The sequence below is a fragment of the Monodelphis domestica genome, chromosome 3 (genome assembly GCF_027887165.1).
Source record: "Monodelphis domestica isolate mMonDom1 chromosome 3, mMonDom1.pri, whole genome shotgun sequence".
In the NCBI taxonomy this organism is placed as follows: Eukaryota; Metazoa; Chordata; class Mammalia; order Didelphimorphia; family Didelphidae; genus Monodelphis; species Monodelphis domestica.
In genome coordinates this window covers 499409053-499429704 of record NC_077229.1, presented here as the reverse complement: position 1 = coordinate 499429704, position 20652 = coordinate 499409053, and the positions used below count along the sequence as shown (strand labels likewise).

The 20652-nt window shown below is 40.3% G+C and overlaps 1 protein-coding gene across 7 annotated transcripts in view; it reads left to right on the top strand.

Moving 5' to 3' along the window:
• Positions 1–6470: 6470 nt before the first annotated feature.
• The window catches only part of MAST4 (microtubule associated serine/threonine kinase family member 4), an 818549-nt gene continuing 804367 nt past the window's right edge, over positions 6471–20652 (top strand). For all 7 annotated transcript variants that reach the window (XM_056824832.1, XM_001381429.5, XM_056824829.1 and 4 more), the window contains exon 1: positions 6471–9311. In XM_056824832.1, coding sequence (XP_056680810.1) covers positions 7785–9311 — 1527 coding nt within the window. In that variant the 5' untranslated portion in view covers positions 6471–7784. The remainder of the gene's footprint in view (positions 9312–20652) is intronic.

Below are 20652 nucleotides of genomic sequence, written 5' to 3'. Positions count from 1 at the left end.
AGAGGGTGATTGATGGCATCAAAGACTGCAGAGAGGTCAAGAAAGATGAAGACTTGAAAAGGTTACAAGATATGGCAATTAAGAGGTCACTGGTAACTTGGAGAGAGCAATTTCACTTAAATGATGATGTTAGAAGCCAGACTGGAGAATTAAGAAGAGAGTGAAAAGAACTGAAGTGGAGGCACTAATTGTTGATGACCTTGAGGAGTGTAACCTCAAAAGAAAGGAGAGATATGAGAATGGATAGGTAAAGTGAATATTGTTTTTTAAGATGGTGAGACAAAGATGTGTAAGGCAGGAGGGAAGCAACCAGTAGACAAGGAGAGATTAAAGATTAGAGAGTGAGTATAGGTGATGGGGGGGTGGGTGGTGCAGAGTAGCAATCTTCTAGAGAAGATAAAATGGGGTGGGATCACTTGTACATGTAGAAATTTTAGCCTTGGCAAGGAAAAGGGCCACTTCATAATATTAGACAAGTGTGAAGGAGGAGGTAGTGGCAGAAGGCATCTGAGTGATATGAGATGAGGAGAAGGATAAAAGGGAACACTCAGTAAATGGCCTTTATTTTTCAGTGAAAAATTAAGCAAGCTTCTCAGCTGAGAGAGTGGGAGGAGGGGAGGGAATTGGAAAACTCAAGGAGGAATGAAAAGGTTTAGAGAATATATACAATATATCACACTGTTAACTTCCTAGATCTGAGATAGAGTGAAGAGAAGTGTCTTTCATGTTTCTTCTTTGGGGTCACATTTGTTCATTATCTTTCTATATTTACTTTTGATTTTCTTATGCTAGTTCTTACTGTTTACATTGTTGTAGTTATTGCAAACATCTGATTTGTATTAGAATCTGTGAATCTTTCCTTGATTCCCTGTATTCATCATATTTATTGTTTCAAAATATGATACAGTCATATTCCTTTACTTTCACACATCACAATCTGTTTAGCCTAATTGAGGAGTATCTACTTTATTTCCAATTCTTTGCTATCACACACACACAGTGCTGTTATAAGTATTTTAATGTACATGGGGATTTTTTATTATCAAAAACCTTTCTGGGATATAAGCCTAGTAGTGCATTCATCAAGAAGGGAACCATCACCTCTAGAAACAATCTGACATTAGAGAAAGACCACATTTGGATTCCAGTGATCAGTTCTAGATACCACAGTTTAGAGAGGACATTTTAAATTAGATGACTTATCTGTCCCTCAAACTCAACCATGCCCAAATCTGAGTTCATTATTTTCTCCCCAAACCCACTCCTCTGTCTTTTAAGGGCCCAGCACCCTTTTGGTCACCTCAGTTTGCATCTTCATGTCATCTTTGACTCCTCACTCACCTTTCCTAGAGACAATCAAAGGTCAAGTCTTGTAGATTCTGCCTCTACATCTGTCAGTGTCTCTTCACTCTACTCAAATAGCCCTACCCTAGTTCAACACCTTTCCTCTAGTGGACTATTTTAATTGGACTATTGTAACTATTGAGTCTACTTGTCTTAGGTCTTTCTCATCTTCAATCTATCCTCCACAAAATTAGCAAAATGATATTCCTAAAACACGGGTCTGGCCATATTACAACCTTGCTGTACAAACTCAAAAAGCTTATCTGATAGCGAAAAGGAAAATTATGTACAATTTGACATAAATTCCAACTTTTAGAAAAAGGAGATTTCAGTGGGTTCAGAGGAAGTAGGATCTTATGAATTAAATTATTTCAGGGAAATCAATTCAGGAGGGAAAGAAAATGATCAAGAATGAAATTCTGAAAACACAAAGGGAAAAGGAAAAATGGAATTTATTTGAAGGATCAATGTTGATAAAAAGGGAACACACCAAATTAGATTTAAAAAAGAAAAAGAGGACAGTTACGTGGCACAGTGCAAGAGCCAGGTCTGATGACAGGGCATCCTGGCTTCAAGTATGGCCCCTGATACTTCTTAGCTATGTGACACTGGGCAAGATACTGAACCCCCATTGCCTGGCCCTGACTGCTCTTCAGCCTTAGAACCAACACATAATATTGATTGTAAGGTAGAAGTTTAGTTTTTTTTTTTTAAAGAAAAATGTTCAGAAGACAAAAATAAGGACAGGTAATAGTTGAACATAAAATTGTAGAAGTGAGGGAGGGACCCATCAGACTGGAGCAGGGCAAATATCCCAACTTTCAAAAAAAGGGAAGAGAAGATAATCTACATAGTATAGGGCAGTAAGCTTGATTTTGATTCCTGGGAACATTTTAGAAAGGATCATTAAAGAGATTTAGTTGAATATCTAGAAAGGGAAGTAGTAATTAGGGCTATTTCATCAAGAACACATCATTTCCTTTCTTGACAGGATTACCAAGGAAGCTGATAAGGTTAGGGCTGCTGCTATTTTACCTAGCATGTAGTAAAGCTTTTTGATGGAGTTTCAAAAGAATTCAATGATGATACAATTAATGCTTCAGTCTCAATCTAAGAGATCTCTAAGGAAGTACTTTAGGGATCTTAGTTGGCTTTATGTTATTTAACATGTTTATCTTTGACTTGAATGAAGGTATGGATGACATGCTCATCAAATTTGTAGATGACATAAAGTTGGGAGAAATAATCCCAACACACTAACACTAGATGAAGATCCAGAAGGATCTTGACAGGCAAGAAAGAACAAGGGATCTTAATCTGAAGTCTATGAATTAGTGTTTATATCTATATCTATATGTATACACATATAGATTAGATGATTGTATTGCAATACAATTGCTGTCCATAATCCTATTTATTTAATACATTTATTCTGAGGAGTTCAGAGTTATCACTAGATTACCAAGGAGGTTCTACACACACACACACACACACACACACACACACACACACACATGTGCATGCACACGTTCACAAATATTATGAACCTATTAGTGAAATATAATAGGATGCAATTCAACAGGAATAGTAAAGTCCTGCCCTTGGGTCCAAAAAAAATTCTTTGTCATATATATGGGCTAAAGAACAGGTCAATCTAAAAAGCTAATTCAATCTTGGACTTTATTAGGAAGGCATAGTTTCTGGGAACAGAGAAATGATAATACTAACTGTGCTCTGTCCTTAGCATACCTCACTTGGGGTATTCTGTCCAGTTCTGAGAACCATGGTTTAAGAAAGATATTCCAGGCCTGGAGACAGGAAACCCTGGGTTCAAATGTGGCCTCAGACATTTCCTAGCTGTGTGACTCTGGGCAAGTCACTTAACCCCAATTGCTTAGCCCTTACCTGTTTTTTTTTCCCCTGGAACCAATACTTAGAATTGATTGAAAGAAAGAGAGGAAAAAAAGGAAGGGAGGGAGGCAGGAAGGAAGTGAAAGAAAGACAGTGATAAGTGTGTCCAAAGGAGGACAACTGTATGGTAAAAGTCCCTTGGTTCATAATATATGAGAATGAGTTGAAGGAACTGGGCATATTTAGCTTATAACAATAGTTTTCATGGTGTGGTCCCAAGAGACTCTGTTGGGAATGAATAAGGAGTCTCTGAGATTTTTTCAGGGGGTTTGTGAGGTCCAAACAATTTTCAAAATAATACAGGCATTTTAACTTCTAACAGAGAACACATTGATAGCTATAATCTACAGATAGATCCTTACTTTTTAAGAGTGTAAAGTCTTGAGACCAAAAAGTTTGAGAGTTGCTCATCTAGAAAGAAGAAATGGGTAGGTGGGAATGGGATACGGTATTTGAAGTATTGTCATAAGGAGAAGAATTGGACTTGTTCTGTTTAGTCCCAGAGGAGAGAACCAGGAGCAAAGGGTACAAATTGCAAGGACACACATTTAGCCTCAATGCCAGAAAAAATAAATCCCAATAATTGAGCTGTCCAAAAGTAGAATGGCTCACCTTGCAAGGTGGTGAGTTCCTCCTCTGTGGAAGACTTCAAATAGATTAGAGGTACTTGTTCAGTATGTTATGATATGAATATCTGGGTTACACTAGATGGATGCTGAGGCTACTTTTCTAGGCTTATCATACATTATTACTCCCCTTTACTTACTTGTAAGTCCAGCCAAACTGGCCTTGTTATTTCCACATAAAATACTCCATCACAGTTCTTGCATAGGTTGTTTTCCCTTCGTGGAATGTACATTACTTCCACCTCTTGGGATCTCTAGCTTCCTTCTCAGCTTAGCTCAAATGTACCATTTCTGGGGCAGCTATAGACCTAGAATCAAGAAGATTTATCTTCCTGAGTTTAAATCTGGTCTCAGACATTTACTAGCTGTGTGACTTAGGACAAGTCATTCAACCCTGTTTTGCTTCAGTTTCCTCATCTGTCAAATAAGCTGGAGAAGGAAGTGGCAAATTACTCCAGTGTCTTTGCCAAGAAAACCTCAAATGGGTCATGAAGAATCAGATATGACTGAATAACATCCCTTTCTTTTTTTTTTACACCCTTACTTTTCACCTTGGAATCAAGACTATATAATGGTTCTAAGGCAGAAGAGCAGTAAGGCTAAGGAGTTAAGTGTATCCCCCTATACATTGCACCACCCAGCTGAAACACAACCCTTTCTATATGAAGGTCTTTCCTAATATTGCTACTGCCTCGTTACCTTATATTTATTTTATATATAATTGTATATACATATACATATGTTTACTCCATAGAATATGAATTGCATGAGTTAAGGAATGTTTCATTTTTGTCCTTATATCTCCAGTCCTTAGCAAATGTTCAATAAAATGTTTTTTGAAGGAGCAGCTAGGTGGCTCCATGGATTGAGAGCCAGGCCCAGAGAATCCTAGGTTCAAATCTGGCCTCAGATACTTCCTAGCTGTGTGACCTGGGCAAGTCACTTCACCAAATTGCCTGACCCTTATTGCTCTTCTGCCTTAGAAACAATACACAGTATTGATTCCAAGACAGAAAGTAAGGGTTTTAAAAAATGTTTATTGAACACTGACAAGAAGCATCCACAGATGGACAACTCAAGTTCAGGTTTTTTGAGGATAGGTTGAAAAAACTGTTGTTTTAGAAAAACACAGGGCAATTAGACAGCTGTACTCAATTATCTAAGGGCATGGTAGAGATTTAGACATCTCCAGAAGCAAAACCAAAAATAAAGGATCTAAGTTGCAAAAAGGCAAATTCAGGCTTGATATAAGGAAAATCTTGTTAAAAATTTGAGTTATCCCAAAGAATAGGCTCCTTTAGGAGGCTATGAATCCCCTTTGGAGTTCTTCAAGCTAAGAGTGTATTAAAATAGCGATTCTTGTGAATTGATCCAACCATTCTGGAGGGCAATTTAGAACTATGCCCAAAGGGCGATAAAAGACTGTCTGCCCTTTGATCCAGCCATAGCACTGCTGGGTTTATACCCCAAAGAGATAATAAGGAAAAAAGACTTGTACTGCGCTCTTTGTGGTGGCCAAAAATTGGAAAATGAGGGGATGCCCTTCAATGGGGGAATGGCTGAACAAATTGTGGTATATGTTGATGATGGAATACTATTGTGCTCAAAGGAATAATAAAGTGGAGGAATTCCATGTGAACTGGAAAGACCTCCAGGAATTGATGCAGAGTGAGAGGAGAAGAACTAGGAAAACATTGTATACAGAGACTGACACTATGGTACAATCGAATGGAATGGACTTCTCCATTAGTGGCAATGCAGTGATCCTGAACAACTTGGAGGAATCTACGAGAAAGAACACTATCCACATTCAGAGGGAAAACTATGGGAGTAGAAACACAGAAGAAAAACAACTGCTTGATAATATGGGTCGAGGGGGATATGATTAGGGATGTAGACTCTAAATGAACATCCTAGTGCAAACAACAACATGGAAATGGGTTTTGATCAAGGACACATGCAATACCCAGTGGAATTGTGAGTTGGTGATGGGAGGTGTGGGAGGAATAGAAAATGATTTTTGAAACCAAGGAATAATGTTCGAAAATGACCAAATAAAAAATTATGTAAAAAAAAATAAAGTGGTGATTCTTTGTAGGAGGTCCTCTCTAATTCTGATGTACTGAATTTTTTGGTGATAATCCAGACAACTCTATCCCTGACTCTTTTCCTCTAACCCTTAGTCCTTAAAGTTAAAATCACCTTTCCATTCCATCCGAATTACTTGCCTTAATTCTTTTTTTCATTTCCATTATAAAGAATTAGTGACAAATGAGCTCAGATAAAGAATGGTGCTCTTCTTTACACAGGTGGAAGGGCTGGGTTGGAAAAATAATTGTAGCAACTTTACTTACAGGAGAGCTATACTCTATTCCTCAGGCAGTTAAATCACCAGTATCATTGCGATTCTGTTCTCTGCAGGGTTTTCATGTTCTAGACTACAGAATATCTACCATTGCCAGACTCCTCTGTTTTTCTCAGTGGCAATGAAAATCTATCCAATTTCTTTTTCCTTATGAGAATATCATGTCACCAAATCTCACTGCCCAATGTAGTGGACAAAATTGGACAATTTTCCAAATTCCCAAAGTTCAAGCAAAACAGCTTAGCTGAAAGCATTTATTTTTTCCATTAGATTGATGAAGGAACTTCCAACCCAAGCACTGTTTCTTACACTGGAGGCTCTTTAGTGACTCTGAGATGATAAGAACATTTGAATACCAGAAAACTTGGAGGACTAAAGCATACCAACTGATGTACAGGATGCATCAACATGAACATTTTTTTTTAATCTGTAAAGGAAATTAAAATAGGATGAAAAAATCTTTATTTTTTATTCAACTGACCAGCAGTTCCTTCAAGGGCTAAGAGGTTGATTACAAAAAAAATCTAAGGGTTAAATTCACCAAACATTTATTAAGGGCTAATTCTGAGCTGAGCCCTAGGAGATAAAAGACTAAAAAAGGCTTAGTCCCTCAAGTGCCCTGAAAATATTTGCAATCTAGGAAGTTTCTCTATCTTCTAGGCCAGGAACTCCCTAACTCAAACACTTATGCATATTGATGAACTGACTTCTCTTAGTGTGTCAAATCACTGCCAAAACTCAGTGGGAATGGAGACAAAAGGAAGAGTGGAAAACAGAGGGAACTTCGAAGATCTGGGTTTGATTCTAGGTTTATACCCTTAAGTAATCCACCCCCAAGAATTCATTAAATACCTTTAAAAAGGGTGGACCCTGCTAGGATCAGTCACCTAACTACCTTCTCTCCCTCCCTCTCCAAAAGTCCTTCTCTTATAGAATTTACATGATATAAGGGAAGTAATATGACCAAATAAGTGAAAAATATATACAAATGGAAAATATAGTCAAAGTAATCCGGGTAGAATTGTGTGACCCTGGGCAAGTCCCCCCCAAATCATAGTTTTTTCATCTTTAAAATGGGGATAATCAAACTGAGAAGACCAACTTCACAGGGTGATGTGAAGAAAAGACTTTAAGGGTTACAAAATGCTGATCAAATGAATTGTTGGTGTCTATGCTTTAGAGCTGTTATCAATTAAGAAGTTGATTGATAGAGTTGATGGAGACCAGCTGGCCATAATCATTCCTGTCCTACAGTCACAGTTAGGCATTGATACTCAATGGTAAGTCGGGTCTTCTGACTGAATAAGGACTGGAGAAGCAATCTACCATTGGTCTCTGCGTGGGTATGGAAGTGTCTTTATTTCTTTAAAGCAACGCCAAATAGAAAGCGTGAAAGAGAACGCAAGGGAAAAATCCAAGTAACTGTTCTGTATGCCCAATTCAGGGCTGGAAAAGGCGAACCTTGAGGAAGGCACCCAGTTAAGTTGTCTACTTAGCTGGTGCTGGTGTAAGTGAGACCCCAGCAGGGGTGAGAAGGGATGCTGTACAGCGTTCTCTCTTCTTCTCTAGAAAACTTCGTTGGTGGCCAGTTGCTTACAATGGATTGTCCTCGAGGTTACCCGCAAAAACAGAGATGTATACTCAGCTTTTGGAAAACTAGCCTTGAGGGCTTCCAATTTTCAATAAAAACTGGCTACTTTAATGACCCGGTATCTCAAGCCCAGTGCCTGGTTTTCCTTCGAAGGGGTCTCGCCAGGGCCTTGGACAGAGAGTTTTTCCCCAGTAAGCATGAGTTCCAGACCTTTCGCAGGCGCTCTCAGGCACCCTCTGCCGCCTCCAGGTCCAGCCAGCAACTTCTTTCACAATCTTCCCCAAGTTTGGAAGCTTCCGTCAAGTGTCCTGGCTTTGGCCCGCCAGTCTGCTGTCTCCGGGTTCCCATAGAACTCCAAGTCCGAGAGCCTGGGACTCCCGACCCCCTACACTCCCGCGGAGCCCAGCCCCGGGCCTCTCCCGGGGGTCCCTACTTTCCCCGCCTTTACCTGACGCCTGCCAGCCCGTCCGTGACTAGGGGTGCAGCAGCCTCCTCCCACCGCCAGTCCTTCCATTGGCTCGGGCGGCTGCCCGTCTACCCCGCCTGCCCCTGCTCGGGTCCGGAGGCAGGTTTAGCTAAAGGAGCGGTGGCCGCTTCAGCTCCAGCCCAGGCAGCAGCCGCCGGAGGAGAAAGGAGGTCGGGCAAGCGGGCGCGGGAGGGAACGGCAGAGCTAGGAGTCGCTGCTGGTGCCTGCTTAGCATGTCCCTGCGCACAGGAGTTCCCCCACGACGCCGCCGCCTCCCTAGCTCCAGCAGTAGCAGCAGCAACAGCAGCAGCAGCGCCACCGCCGCCGACTCCCGAGCAGCAAACTTGGCAGCGATGTCTCCCGGCTTCGAGCTGGCCATGTAGCAGCTCGCCAGGCTCCCCCTGGACCTCTGTCCGCGCCTCTTCCCTCTGGGCCAGGGGGAAGAGAGCGAGAGCGAGAGCTAGCCGGAGGCTGAGCAGCGCGGCATGCATTCAGCAGCCGTGGGCCCCTGACACGGGTGCTCCGAGACGTCTCCCCGAGCGAGGGACAGTGCCCTTCGGTGGGTGCCCGGGCTGGACTTCGGGGAGAGCGAGGGAAATGAGCGAGAAACTTTCGGAGCCGCCGGAGCCTGTGCCCCACCGCGGCTGCTGCAGCAGTAGCAGCAGTCTGGTCCCTGCTCCGGCGGACGTTCCCGCCGCAAACGCGTCCCCTTGTACCTCATCGTCTGTGTCCTCTTCTGGCTCTGAAACTCTGTCAGAGGAAGGGGAGCCTAGTGGCCAGGTCGCCTCTTCGGTCGGCCAGCATCAGCAGCCGCAGCAACAGCCTCAGCAGCAGCAGCAGCCTTCTGCCCCGCCAGCTCCGGGCGCAGAAGGGCGGGGAGAAGCCCGACGGCGGCAGCAGTTGGAGCCGCAGGCAGATCGCGGTGCGGCCGGGCAGTCCGGGAGCCTGGGAGCCTTGCTGCCCGGGGCTGAGTGCGGCGGCGCGTCGCAGGAGGAACAAGATGAGGAGGTAAGGTCCCTCTCCTTGCTTCTCCTTCCCTTTCCCAGTTCTTGGACCCTGCGCCCTGGCAGTGGCTTGCCCAGGGCGAACATTGCTCTCAGAATGGAGGGGGTTGGGGCGAGGTGTGTGTTAAGCGAGGTGGGGTAGGGGTTGCACGGCTTAATGGGAAGGGTTCTAAGCTCATTGCACCACTCGAGGGTTGGGGTCCCTGGTAGTCTTTCTCACACCCAACACTCCCCAGCATCTCACTGTGTCCAGGGCCAGAGATACTGACAGCTTTTGGGGGGAGGGGGTGTTTGCTTTGCGCTGGGGGTCACTGACTTTTCTCTAACTGTATCTATCTGGTTGCTTCATACATATGTTTACACGATGAGCTTACGTGCAGCTGGCCGTTTAAAGACGTTGTTTAACACCTCTGTGTAGACATAAATATAGGTATATAATCTTGCATATATTACCCTCCCCCCCACCCCCCACTACTGAATGGTGCTTGGGATCCTTGCTTTCTCATAGAAGCTCCAGGTCGCCCGGGGAACATGTTGTGGTAGTGGGTGTGTGTGGAGGAGGTATGGGGGGAGATGGGGGAGGGCAGGCTTAAGGAGGCCAGGGGATGATGGAACGTTTCTAGGAGCCTAGGGAGCACAGCTGGCCTCCCTGGGAACTGTCTTGACCTAGTCTCTCTTGCCTAAGTCGTGGGAGTTTCTTGCTCCGGAAACTTCACGTGGGTCCCCTTTCTCCCCCCCTTTTTTTCTTTCCCTCTGCCCGGGTGGGTGGAATTGCCGGGCAGGTGGCTTGGTATGGCAACAGTGGTGTTCTTATTGGGGAACTGGGTGGGCAGTGTAGAGAGGTGCGTTCCCTACTACATGCTTTGTTCTTGCCGAGGGGGTTTTAAAAAGGTATTTTGGCAAAAGATTTGTCCTTCTGAAAGATGCTGTTCTGTTTGATCCCTCTGGGTTAAAATGCAGTCTTTGGCTTTCAGAAAAGATTTTCCTACAGAATTGATGATTCCTTGGCTTCCCAATAGAGTAATTTGATGGTCCCATGGTTTTCCAGCTTCCCTGTCCTCTCAGGCCTCTCATGTCCTGTTCTTTGACTTGGTGTCTTTGGAATGCAGCTGTTAAACTGAAGACTAGGGTGGTTTTAAAGTTGTTTATATAGGCATCTCTTAGGAGGAAGTTGGCTTGATTAGATTAGCTCATTAGATTTTGAGCTTCTGGAGGGCCAGGAGAATTTTTTTATTTTTTTTTTGGGGGGGGAGAGGAAAGTATTCCCAGCATTAGCATAGTGCCTGGCACATAGTAGGTGATTAACGAGTGCTTACTGGCTGATTAGAAAGAGGAGTAACTATAACTGACCATAAATTGCCTCCCTTAGAAATGAAATTTTTAGGTAGAAATAGTATTCTTTCTACCTTTGATCTTTTTGGTAAAATCTCTGACGGAAATAAAAATAAAAGATTTCTTGAAGTCTGTAGCCTCGAAAACCAACACCTTAGTTTTCCCACCCCAAGAAGGAAATTTGACTTAGAGATTCTTATTATTATACAACAGATATTATTAATTCCAGGCACTGTGTTAGGAACTGGGGATGCAAAGAGATATAAACACAGTTCCTACTCTCAAGGAGCTTACATTCTAGGGTGAGAGGGAACATAGACCAGAATGTACAAGATTACCTGAACTATTATCTGATCTTGGATTGTACCGCCTAAGGAAATTGGCCCTGAGATCTCAGGGTGAACTAAATTTCTAGGGCTGTCCTGGTATGGACCCAAGTCCTAAAACAGAACTGGTACCTGGCTTTCCATAAAGCTACTTTCTGCACCTTGGTTTCCTCCATAAAGTGAGATATTTGATCTTTAAGATTTTTTTTTATGTTTTAATGAACTGTATTCTATATTTCAGAACACATGGACCCAGACTTGGGATCAGCACTTTTGAGACTGGATAGATATATTCTGGTCTTGGGAACTGAGGGGTGGGAAAGGTTAGCTCTGGAGTTTGTTTTGACTAGCACTGGGATATAAGAGAATGCACATTGGTTGGCACACAAGTTGATGTTTGTTGACCTATCCTGAAGTCCTAATTTATTGTTAGAATTCTATTAATTTGGAGAGGGAACATCTTATCCAGGAGTTCTTAACCTTTTTATTGAGGCCATTAGACCCCTTTGGCAGTATGATGAAACCAATGGACCTTTTCTCAGAATAGATTATGAAGGAAATTAAATATTGGTAGGAATAAAGTTGTAGCTCCCCCCCCCCCCAATTCATGGGCCATGGACCATGATAACGGGCCTTGAACCATTGATCTAATCCAACCCCCTAGTTTTACATATGAAGATATCGGAGGTCCTTTGAGATTGATTTACCCATAGTTTCATTAATAGTACATAGTACCCAAGTCTTTTGACTCTCAATCTGGTTATCTTTCCCTGCCTTAATAATTCTACATGGTAAGAATGGTTGACCTTACAAAAGTTCTGCAGTTTCAGCAATGTACATCCTCCTTCCATTGGGTCTTAGTAGATGATTTACTGAATTGCTATGGCCAAAAAAGAAAACAAAACAAAATTTGTTGATGGTCCCTTTATCTCCTGGTGGTGAGCCAGACTACTCCAAAGGTAACTAACCTAATGCAGAGATAACAATCAGACGTCCTTGAGGTCCTACTTGAAAATTTCTTAGATTGGTAGGGCCAGCCAGACCCTATGTTTTGCTGGCACGGATATTAAGAATCAGGGTCACCTTCAGGACAGCAGAAATGGTCTGTAGTAGAGGAATATTAATATTTATTTTAGAGGGGAAACATTGGAGTCACCTTGTATTAACCCTGTAGGAGACTAGTTGTTCATGGTCAACCTCACAGGACTGAGAGTCAAGGACCTCTCACTTTTTATTCCAATTTTGCTGCTGATTTATTGCCTAGCCTTGGGCAAATTATGTTGCCTTGGTGTTGTAATGCCTCTGAAGTAGGGAATCCTGATAACTTATTTCATGTGGATATGTTGTATAGGTTTACTGATGAAAAAAGTAAAAAAAACCACGAACATTTGTGGTCTGTGAAATCTGGACAATGTAATGTAAACTGATATGTTTTAATTACATAATAACTTGCAATATTGTATTGGGGACCTCAAAAATTACATGGGCAAAGAGAATCTTTTGCTCTGAGAAACTAGACACTAAATTAAAAATATAAGTAATTTTTCTTAAAAGGGAGTATGCATTATTTTTAAAGGAAAGAGTAAATTTCAGTTTCTATTTTATAGCTCGTATGTTGACATTTCTTCATGTTTGCTAAAATTTGTGGTGAGAGGAAACTTCTTGGTCCAGATAGTTGTTTGCCACTGTTTAATGGTCTTATTAGAATGAATCTGGAGATGCCTTTCTTTTTCACCTGCTCAGGCACAGGATGGAATATAAATAAAATTAGTAAATCAGTGCAATCTGAAATCTGGAACAATTTTTTCCTTCCTAATTTAAATTTTGCAATTGTTAAGATTTTCTCCTACGTTCCTAATAAAAATACTAAAGTCTAGCTTTGAAGGTTAACTTTTGAAAAATCTCATAACTCAGCAAATTTAATCATTGCTAGAAAATTTAACATTACTACGATGTACTTGAAAGACTTCAATAGATTATATTTAAGGAAGTCGGCAGTCATTCAATGAGTTTAATACTATATCTTGTTATTGTCAATGGAATTTAAAGAAACTCTAATCATTCTTGGCTTTAAAAATAATACTTTAGTTTTATATGGCACAACCTCAAGTTATCCTGTACTTCAGATTAAACACATAAACCACAGCTGGCATAGTTTAAATTTTTTATTTAAATAAACTATATCTGACCTTTACTACTTATCCCTTAATCTTATGAATTTGAGGTTTATGAGAGAAGGGGGGGGGCATCCCTCCTGGCAATGAAGGTGATTACATCAGGAAGGTCCTAGAGTAACTAACTATTTTGGCTTGAAAAACATTTTTTGACAGCTGCTTTTGGCTGGAGAAAAACGATTATACCACCTTTGAAAATAACTTTAAATTTTGTGGGTTGGATGAATATCAAGCTTTATACATTGGTAAATTACGATGCTTAAGTTCTGTCGTTCTTAAACCAAGAAGTTAAACAGCCCACACTTGGAGTAGGATGAAAAAAAGGCTTTAAGTAGTTTTTGCCAACTAGAATGGAAAGGGAGGTATAGTACTGAGGAGATACCTAGTCTTATTGGTTCTCTTGTGCATTAGAACCAGGATTGGCCAGATGGCAGAAAAGGGCTTTGATGGCAGTTAAAAGGATAGCACCTCAAGATAAAATGGATTATTTATACCTAACTCTGTTTTCTGTTTCCTGACGGACGGCAAGAACAATTTGGATTTGGTGGTTTTAAATCTTTCCCCTTTCATTCCCCCCCACTCACTTAATAGTGCTTTGGTGGCCTGATCTGTTTAAAGGTTCAGGGGTTGGTTCTTTGGAGCTATCCTAGGCTTGGAACTCATAGTATCTGAAAGTGAATGGTGGGGAAACCTGCTGAAATTCAGTCTATTTGAATCCCTTTAAAAATTGAAATTAAACTCAGTGAGTGAAAACTTTTGGGAATCTTCTGCATTCTGCTTAGACAAACAAACTTTTTTGGTGAAATTCCCAAATACCAATCATAATGCCAGTGAAAGAGAGATGGAACTCCCTTACCTTCATGTCAAAAATTCAATACTTTTTAGTATAGGGGGAGTATTTTAACAAGTATTTTGTTAAACATTTATTTTGGGGCCATTTGCTGGGATATATTACCTTTTTATAGATGTGCCCAGTGTCACAGCTTGAAAAGGATAATTAGGTAAGATTTGGAACAAATTGGTGTCTTTAGAATTACATAGCTAGTTTCCTTATTTAACCAAAAAACTAAGGAGAGAAAATGAATGAAGACCTAGCACTTTCCCCCTACTCCTATAGATATGGGGTGGGAGTGGATGGATGCATCACTATTGTCATCTAAGGTGGTCAAGTAGGGAGTGCTGGAGTTCTCTGAGACATGCCTGTCCTGAACAACATTAGCTCAGGAAACTAAATTTATTTTTGAGATTTTGCTCCTTTATCTACTGTTTTATATTGAAGACTTTATATGTTTTGAGTAAGGAAAGATATTTTGGATCCTGAAGAGTGATTATACTTTAAAAGTTAGTAGCTTTTTAAAAAGAATAAAGCATTAGAACTAGATTTTGTATGTTTAATTTTAATTTTGATTTGCCGTAGGAGATTGAAGTCCCTTTGGTTTAAAGATCCATAAGGGTGAGCATGAATGCCACTTTTCATTGTGACTTTTTCTCAGAATGGTATTTTCCTTAATGGAGAATATTAATGGATGGACAGGTTGAAAGAGGGGGGTGTTGTGGAGGTGTAGGTTGACAGATCGACAAAGCTTAAGCTACCATGAAATGCTTGCTTCTGCTGTAAGTTCCAGGGGAATTACTTAACTTGAAATCATTCTGAGGCAGAATTGTTCTGAGATTAGTCCTGTCAGTTTATGGAACCTTTAACATCTGTGTACTACCACAAATGAGGAGAAGAGAGCTTGTTTGGCCAGATGGACCAAGATGGAAGGTTTGGCTAAATAGAGTAATTTTAAAGACCATATGCTTCCCATTTTCCTTTCTCCCACCCTTCCAATGCCAGTCATTCAATTAGCATTTATTAAGTGCCTGCTGTGTACTAGGCATTGCGCTAAGTACTGGAATTTGAAATAAAGAACCAAGAAATCATAAGTTATGTATTTTGCAAATGTTTTAAAATCCTTAAAAGAGTATAAGTAACTAATGGCTTTATTGCTGGGTGTGTTAGTGCTCTAAAACTTACATAGTCATAGATTTGGAGTGGAAAGGGTTTGAGAAATCATTTGTTCTTATTGTTAATCAGTCATTTTTCAGCATTGTATTTTTGGTCCCATTTGCAGTTTTGTTGGTAAAGATAGTGGAATGCTTCGCTATTTCCTTCTCCAGATAATTTCATAGATGAGGAAACTGAGGCAAAAATGGTTAAGTGACTGCCCAAGGTCACACAGCAAGTAAATGTCTAAGGCTGGATTTGAACTCAACAAGATGAGTCTTTCTCACCCAGGACCAGCATTCTAGCTACTGTACCACCCAGCTGCCTAATTTTAAAAATGAGAAAACCGAAGTCCAGAGAAGTTCATTAAGTTGCCCCATCACCACAAAAGTAGTAAGTTCTGCAGCTAAGATTTGAATTGAGCCCAAGGTTGTCTGGTGCTAGATTGACCGTGTTTTACACTTCACACATGGTATATAAAATCCTTTTCCCTATAATAGAGAAGTAACTTAAAATGTATTCCCTTTTAGTCATAGGACAACAGCTTTGGAGGTGGAAGGAATTGGATCCAAAATTTAGCATCAGAAGGAATCTTAAACATCATCTCAGCCAGTACTTTCATTTTATAGATGATGAACTAGGCAGATGGTGGTTAAGAGATTTGCTCAAGGTTGTGTAGGCAGTAAGTGGTATATGGAGAAAGAGACCTAGGAAGAGTTAGAATTTAAACCTGGATCTTATGACTCCAAACCCATCAAGTGTCATTTCTGTCGCATTACAGTGTCTCCTTTGACTGAGTGCTGGAAACCTTTCTGTCATGGACTCCCTTTGGCAATCTGGTAAAGTTTACTGGCCCCATTCTTAGAATATACATATACATAGGATTATAAAGGAAACTAGATGGTGCCCTATCTGCTGGAGTCAGGAAGACTAGAGTTCAAATCCAGTGTCAGGCACTTACTATCTGTGTAATCTTGGGCAAATTACTTAAGCATGTTGGCCTCAGTTTTCTCATCTGTCAAATGAGGTGGATAAGGAAATGGTAAAACATTCCAACATTTGCCAAGAAAATCTCAAATGGGGTTTTGAAGAGTTGGAAACAACTGAATAAAAGCAAGTTATATTGAAATATAATTATTAGACATAGTGACTATATAAACCCTATTACTGAGGAGGCTGAGGCTGGTGAATTGATTGAGCTCTGGAATTTGAGCTAGCACCAATATTATGAATGCCAGAACACTCTGGGTGTGGGGGGTTGCCTTGCCAAGGCTAAAGAAGGATGAGCTGTTTCAGATTAGAAATAGAACAAGTCTATTCCATCCAGATCATCAATAGGATCACCATTGAGTGGTCTCTATACTTCCAGTCTAGTAGAAATAGGGAGACCTAGTCTGAAAGAAATGTGATTCTGTCATTTTTCAGCCTTGTCTAACTCTTCATGACCCCAGTTGAGGTTTCCTTGGCAAAGATACTAGCATGGTTTGCCATTTCCTTCTCCAGATCATTTGAAAAATGAGGAAACTGAGGCAAAGTGACCTGCCTGGGTTCAGATAACTAGTAAATGTCTGAGGCGAGACTTGAACTCAGGAACTTGAGTCTTCCTGACTGCAAATTCAGCACTCTGTCCACTTCACTTAGGTGCCCCAGTCTGAAAGGCAATTACCAAAATATTAAGATAATAAATTCATACCCCAGACACCCTGCCCTGAAAATACCTTGTAGAGAATGCTATTATGGAAGAGCTGGTAATTGTTGTTGTATGATCACAAGATGTCTCATCTCCAGGAAAAGAGTTTCTTATATTGGGATATCTTGGCATGAAGGAGAGAACCAGGTGATGTAGGTAATAAATGATGCCCCGTGGAGGAGAAAATGATATGGTATCTTTCATTCCAAGAGGGCTTCTGTAATTTATTATTACTTAGTTTTTATATACTGGAGTGCTCTTCCACTGAAGAACTTATGTCCCTTTAATCCCCATAAATCTGTTTGGAGTCAAGCTGTCAATATTACCCTGATTTTATATATGGAGAAAGAGACCTAGGAAGAGTAAGTCAGTAGCCAAAGCAGCAACAAAAAGAAATCCCCAGGGCTCTTATCCACCAGATTTTTGCAACATCAACTACTTTGCTGTGTAAACATCTAGTAGTACTTATTCATGAGCAGCCGGGCATAAAACCTGGTGTATCACTTTTAATTTCATGGGGGCAGTGCTTCTTATGATGTACAGACAGACAAGTTTTATGGCATATGGTTCATTAAGCCTTCTATTAATACACTCTGTCTCTCTAGTTTACGGGACCCTTGCTTGCTCTTACTGATCATTTATTAAATAATATCCCAAGATGCCCTGTGTGTACCTTCAGTGACTAGTTGCATCTGTCCTTTCAGTTAACACAGGATCACCAATGATGGGCGTGGCCCTTTCCTTTAAATAAATCCCATAATTCTATGGAGAATTGATTTATTTCTTGAACTGAGAAGGAAGTGACAAAGAACTCATTCAAAATGAATTTCTATTTCTGCATAAAGATGTAGAACTTGAAAATATTCTGGCTTTTTAGTCAGACCCTCAAGCACTTAAAGGATGTTTTACCATCCTGCCTCGAATGCTTACTCCTTTGTGACTTCTGGTTAATCTCTTAATCTCTATGGGCCTCAGTTTCCTTATAAAATGAAAGTTTGGGACTCAGTTTTTTGTTTTGTTTTGTATTAACTTTTTTGTGACTTAAACTTACTTTTTTCTTTAATGGTTTTCCTTGAATACAGGAATAATATATTCTGCTTCAAAGATCACAATGTATTTACATCTATAATCTAATTGAATCATCATAATAATTCATTGAGGTAGGTATTTTTTTAATAATCATAAAGCATTTAGTACAATGCTTGGCACTAGTAGGCTCTATATAAATGTTTATTCCCATTCCCATTTTATAGATGAGGAGACTGGGGCTGAAAGGCTAACTCCCTGAGTCCCCCAGACTTGCAAAGGCTAGTGTCTGAAACATGATTTGAACTTGGGTTTCTCTCATTCTTTCTCTCTCTCTCTCTCCCTCTCTCTTTTCTTCTCTCTTCCCTTCTCTCTCTCCCCCTTCTCCCTCTGTCCCCTTCTCTCTCTTCCTCCCTTTTTCTCCCCCTTCTCTCCCTCTCTCTATTTTTCACACACACAAATACGTTTGTATATACATATAGAGGGATCTCTCTCTCAGTGTGTGTATATTTTACACACAAAGTTCTTTTCCCCTCTCTATATTGCATGTATATATATATATAAATATGTACATATGTATGCAAATATGGAGCAATCTCTTTCTATCTTAATGTATGTATGTTTTACACACGCACACTTAGAGCTCTCTCTCACCTCACTCTTCCATGCTATCTCTTGAAAGAGAGGAGTGGTCTGAAGTCAGGATAACCTTTGTTCAAATCTGACTCCAAACATTAGCTATGTGACCCTGGATATGTCACTTCACCTCCTTACCTTAGTTTTCCCAACAATAAAATTGGAATAATAAAATATTTATCTTGCAGAGCTGTTGTGAAACTCAAATGAGATACTTGTAAAGCACATAGCACATAGAGATACTTGCTTCCTTTCTCTTCCCAGCCCTCTCCTAGATCTAGAACACAATTCACTGTAGACTTCACTAATGAAGTTGCATAGCTATCCAGCAAGAATTTTGTGCAGGTTCCTTGTGGTCTCATCACTTCATGTCTCTAAAGTATTCAGTCATCTAGAGACTAACGGTTCCCTATGTTTAAGACTTGATGACTGAATGATTTGAACTTTGAAATGAGTAGGAAACAGATGGGGGAGGTAAGTAGAAATGCTGGTACATTTTAGATTCTTCAGTACTATATCTCTCTTTAAGTTCTGACATGGGTAATAGCAGTTCAATTTGTTTTTTAAACCCTTACCTTCTGTCTTGGAGTCAATACTGTGTATTGGCTCCAAGGCAGAAGAGTGGTAAGTGCTAGGCAATGGGGGTCAAGTGACTTGCCCAGGGTCACACAGCTTGGAAGTGTCTGAGGCCAGATTTGAACCTAGGACCTCCCATCTCTAAGGCTAGATCTCGATCCACTGAGCTACCCAGCTGCCCCCATAGCAGTTCAATTTTAATAGTTATGTTTGGGGGCCACTAATCTCCAATCCTTATTCTTATGCCTGGAATTTTGCTGTTTGTCAAATGGAGGGCATGTTCACGAGTAGACAAAATTTATTTTTTTGCATGTATTGTGAAGTTGAATGTGCCAGAGTTTGAATTGTATGGAGTCAATATCTACTCTAGAAATTGCTACATTTTAAAAAATCATAGATCTGAAAATTGATGGTTCAGACCACCTATATAACTTGAGAATGCTCATAAAATGTGAAATAAAGGGATGCCACTTTGTTCCTCCCTTTCCTTTCATCCTTAGGTTTAGAATTCTGGTGTTTTTCAAAATCGATTTCAAAGTAGACCATGATAAGCATTTTGAGTTCTGTCTTTTCAGACATTCCCATGGCACGTGTCTAATCATCAGTTCCTTGATATATACCCTGGAAGATGTGTGTGTGTGTGTGTGTGTGTGTGTGTGTGTGTGAGAGAGAGAGAGAGAGAGAGAGAGAGAGAGAGAGAGAGAGAGAGAAAATGGGAAACACAATGTTTATGCCATTGGGATTGTCTACATGCTTACTGCCAACATATTTACATAATAGAAATGTTTCTATGTATATTTTAACAATATGCTTACTCTTCTAAATTCAATGTTTAAAGAATTTTTTTGAAGCATGGAAATTAAATATTTTGGTGAAGAAATATTTCATTCTTGTCAGTGGTTAATTTTTCATGTTAATTCTGTATCAAAACATGTGAGAGCTATAATTCTTGCCTTTCTGACTTTTGTTCATATTGAGAATATTGTGTTGTTCGGTTCTAAAAGCCACATTTTGGGAAGGCCAGTGAGAAGGAGGAGGGCAATCAGGATGCAAACAATTTTGGTTTGTGACCTGTAAGACTCTGTTGAAGGAACTATCATATTGACCCTTGAGAAGAGAAGATTTGGGGGGTTAGGGGAGGGAAAGGTGAGCAGTCATAGCTGTTTTTTTTCTGTTAGGTAAGTTCCTTTTTAAAAATAATTTAGAATATTTTTCCATGGTTACATGATTCATGATCCTTCCTCTTCACTCCCCACTCCCAGAGCTGACAAGCAGTTCCACTGGGCTCTACATGTATCATTGTTCAAAACTTATTTCCATGTTACTCATATTTGTAGTAGAGTGATCTTTTAACATCAAAACCTCAGTCATATCCATATCGAACTATGTGATCAATCATATGTTTTTCTTTTGTGTTTCTACTCCCACTGTTCTTTCTCTGGATGTGGATAGGGTTCTTCCTCATAAATTCCTCTGGATTGTCCTGGATCAATGCATTGTTGCTAGTAGAAAAGTCAATTACATTTGATTGTGCCATAATGTGATAGCTGTCTTTAAATGTGAAGTTTTGCCATGTAATTATGTGTATGCTCCGTGAA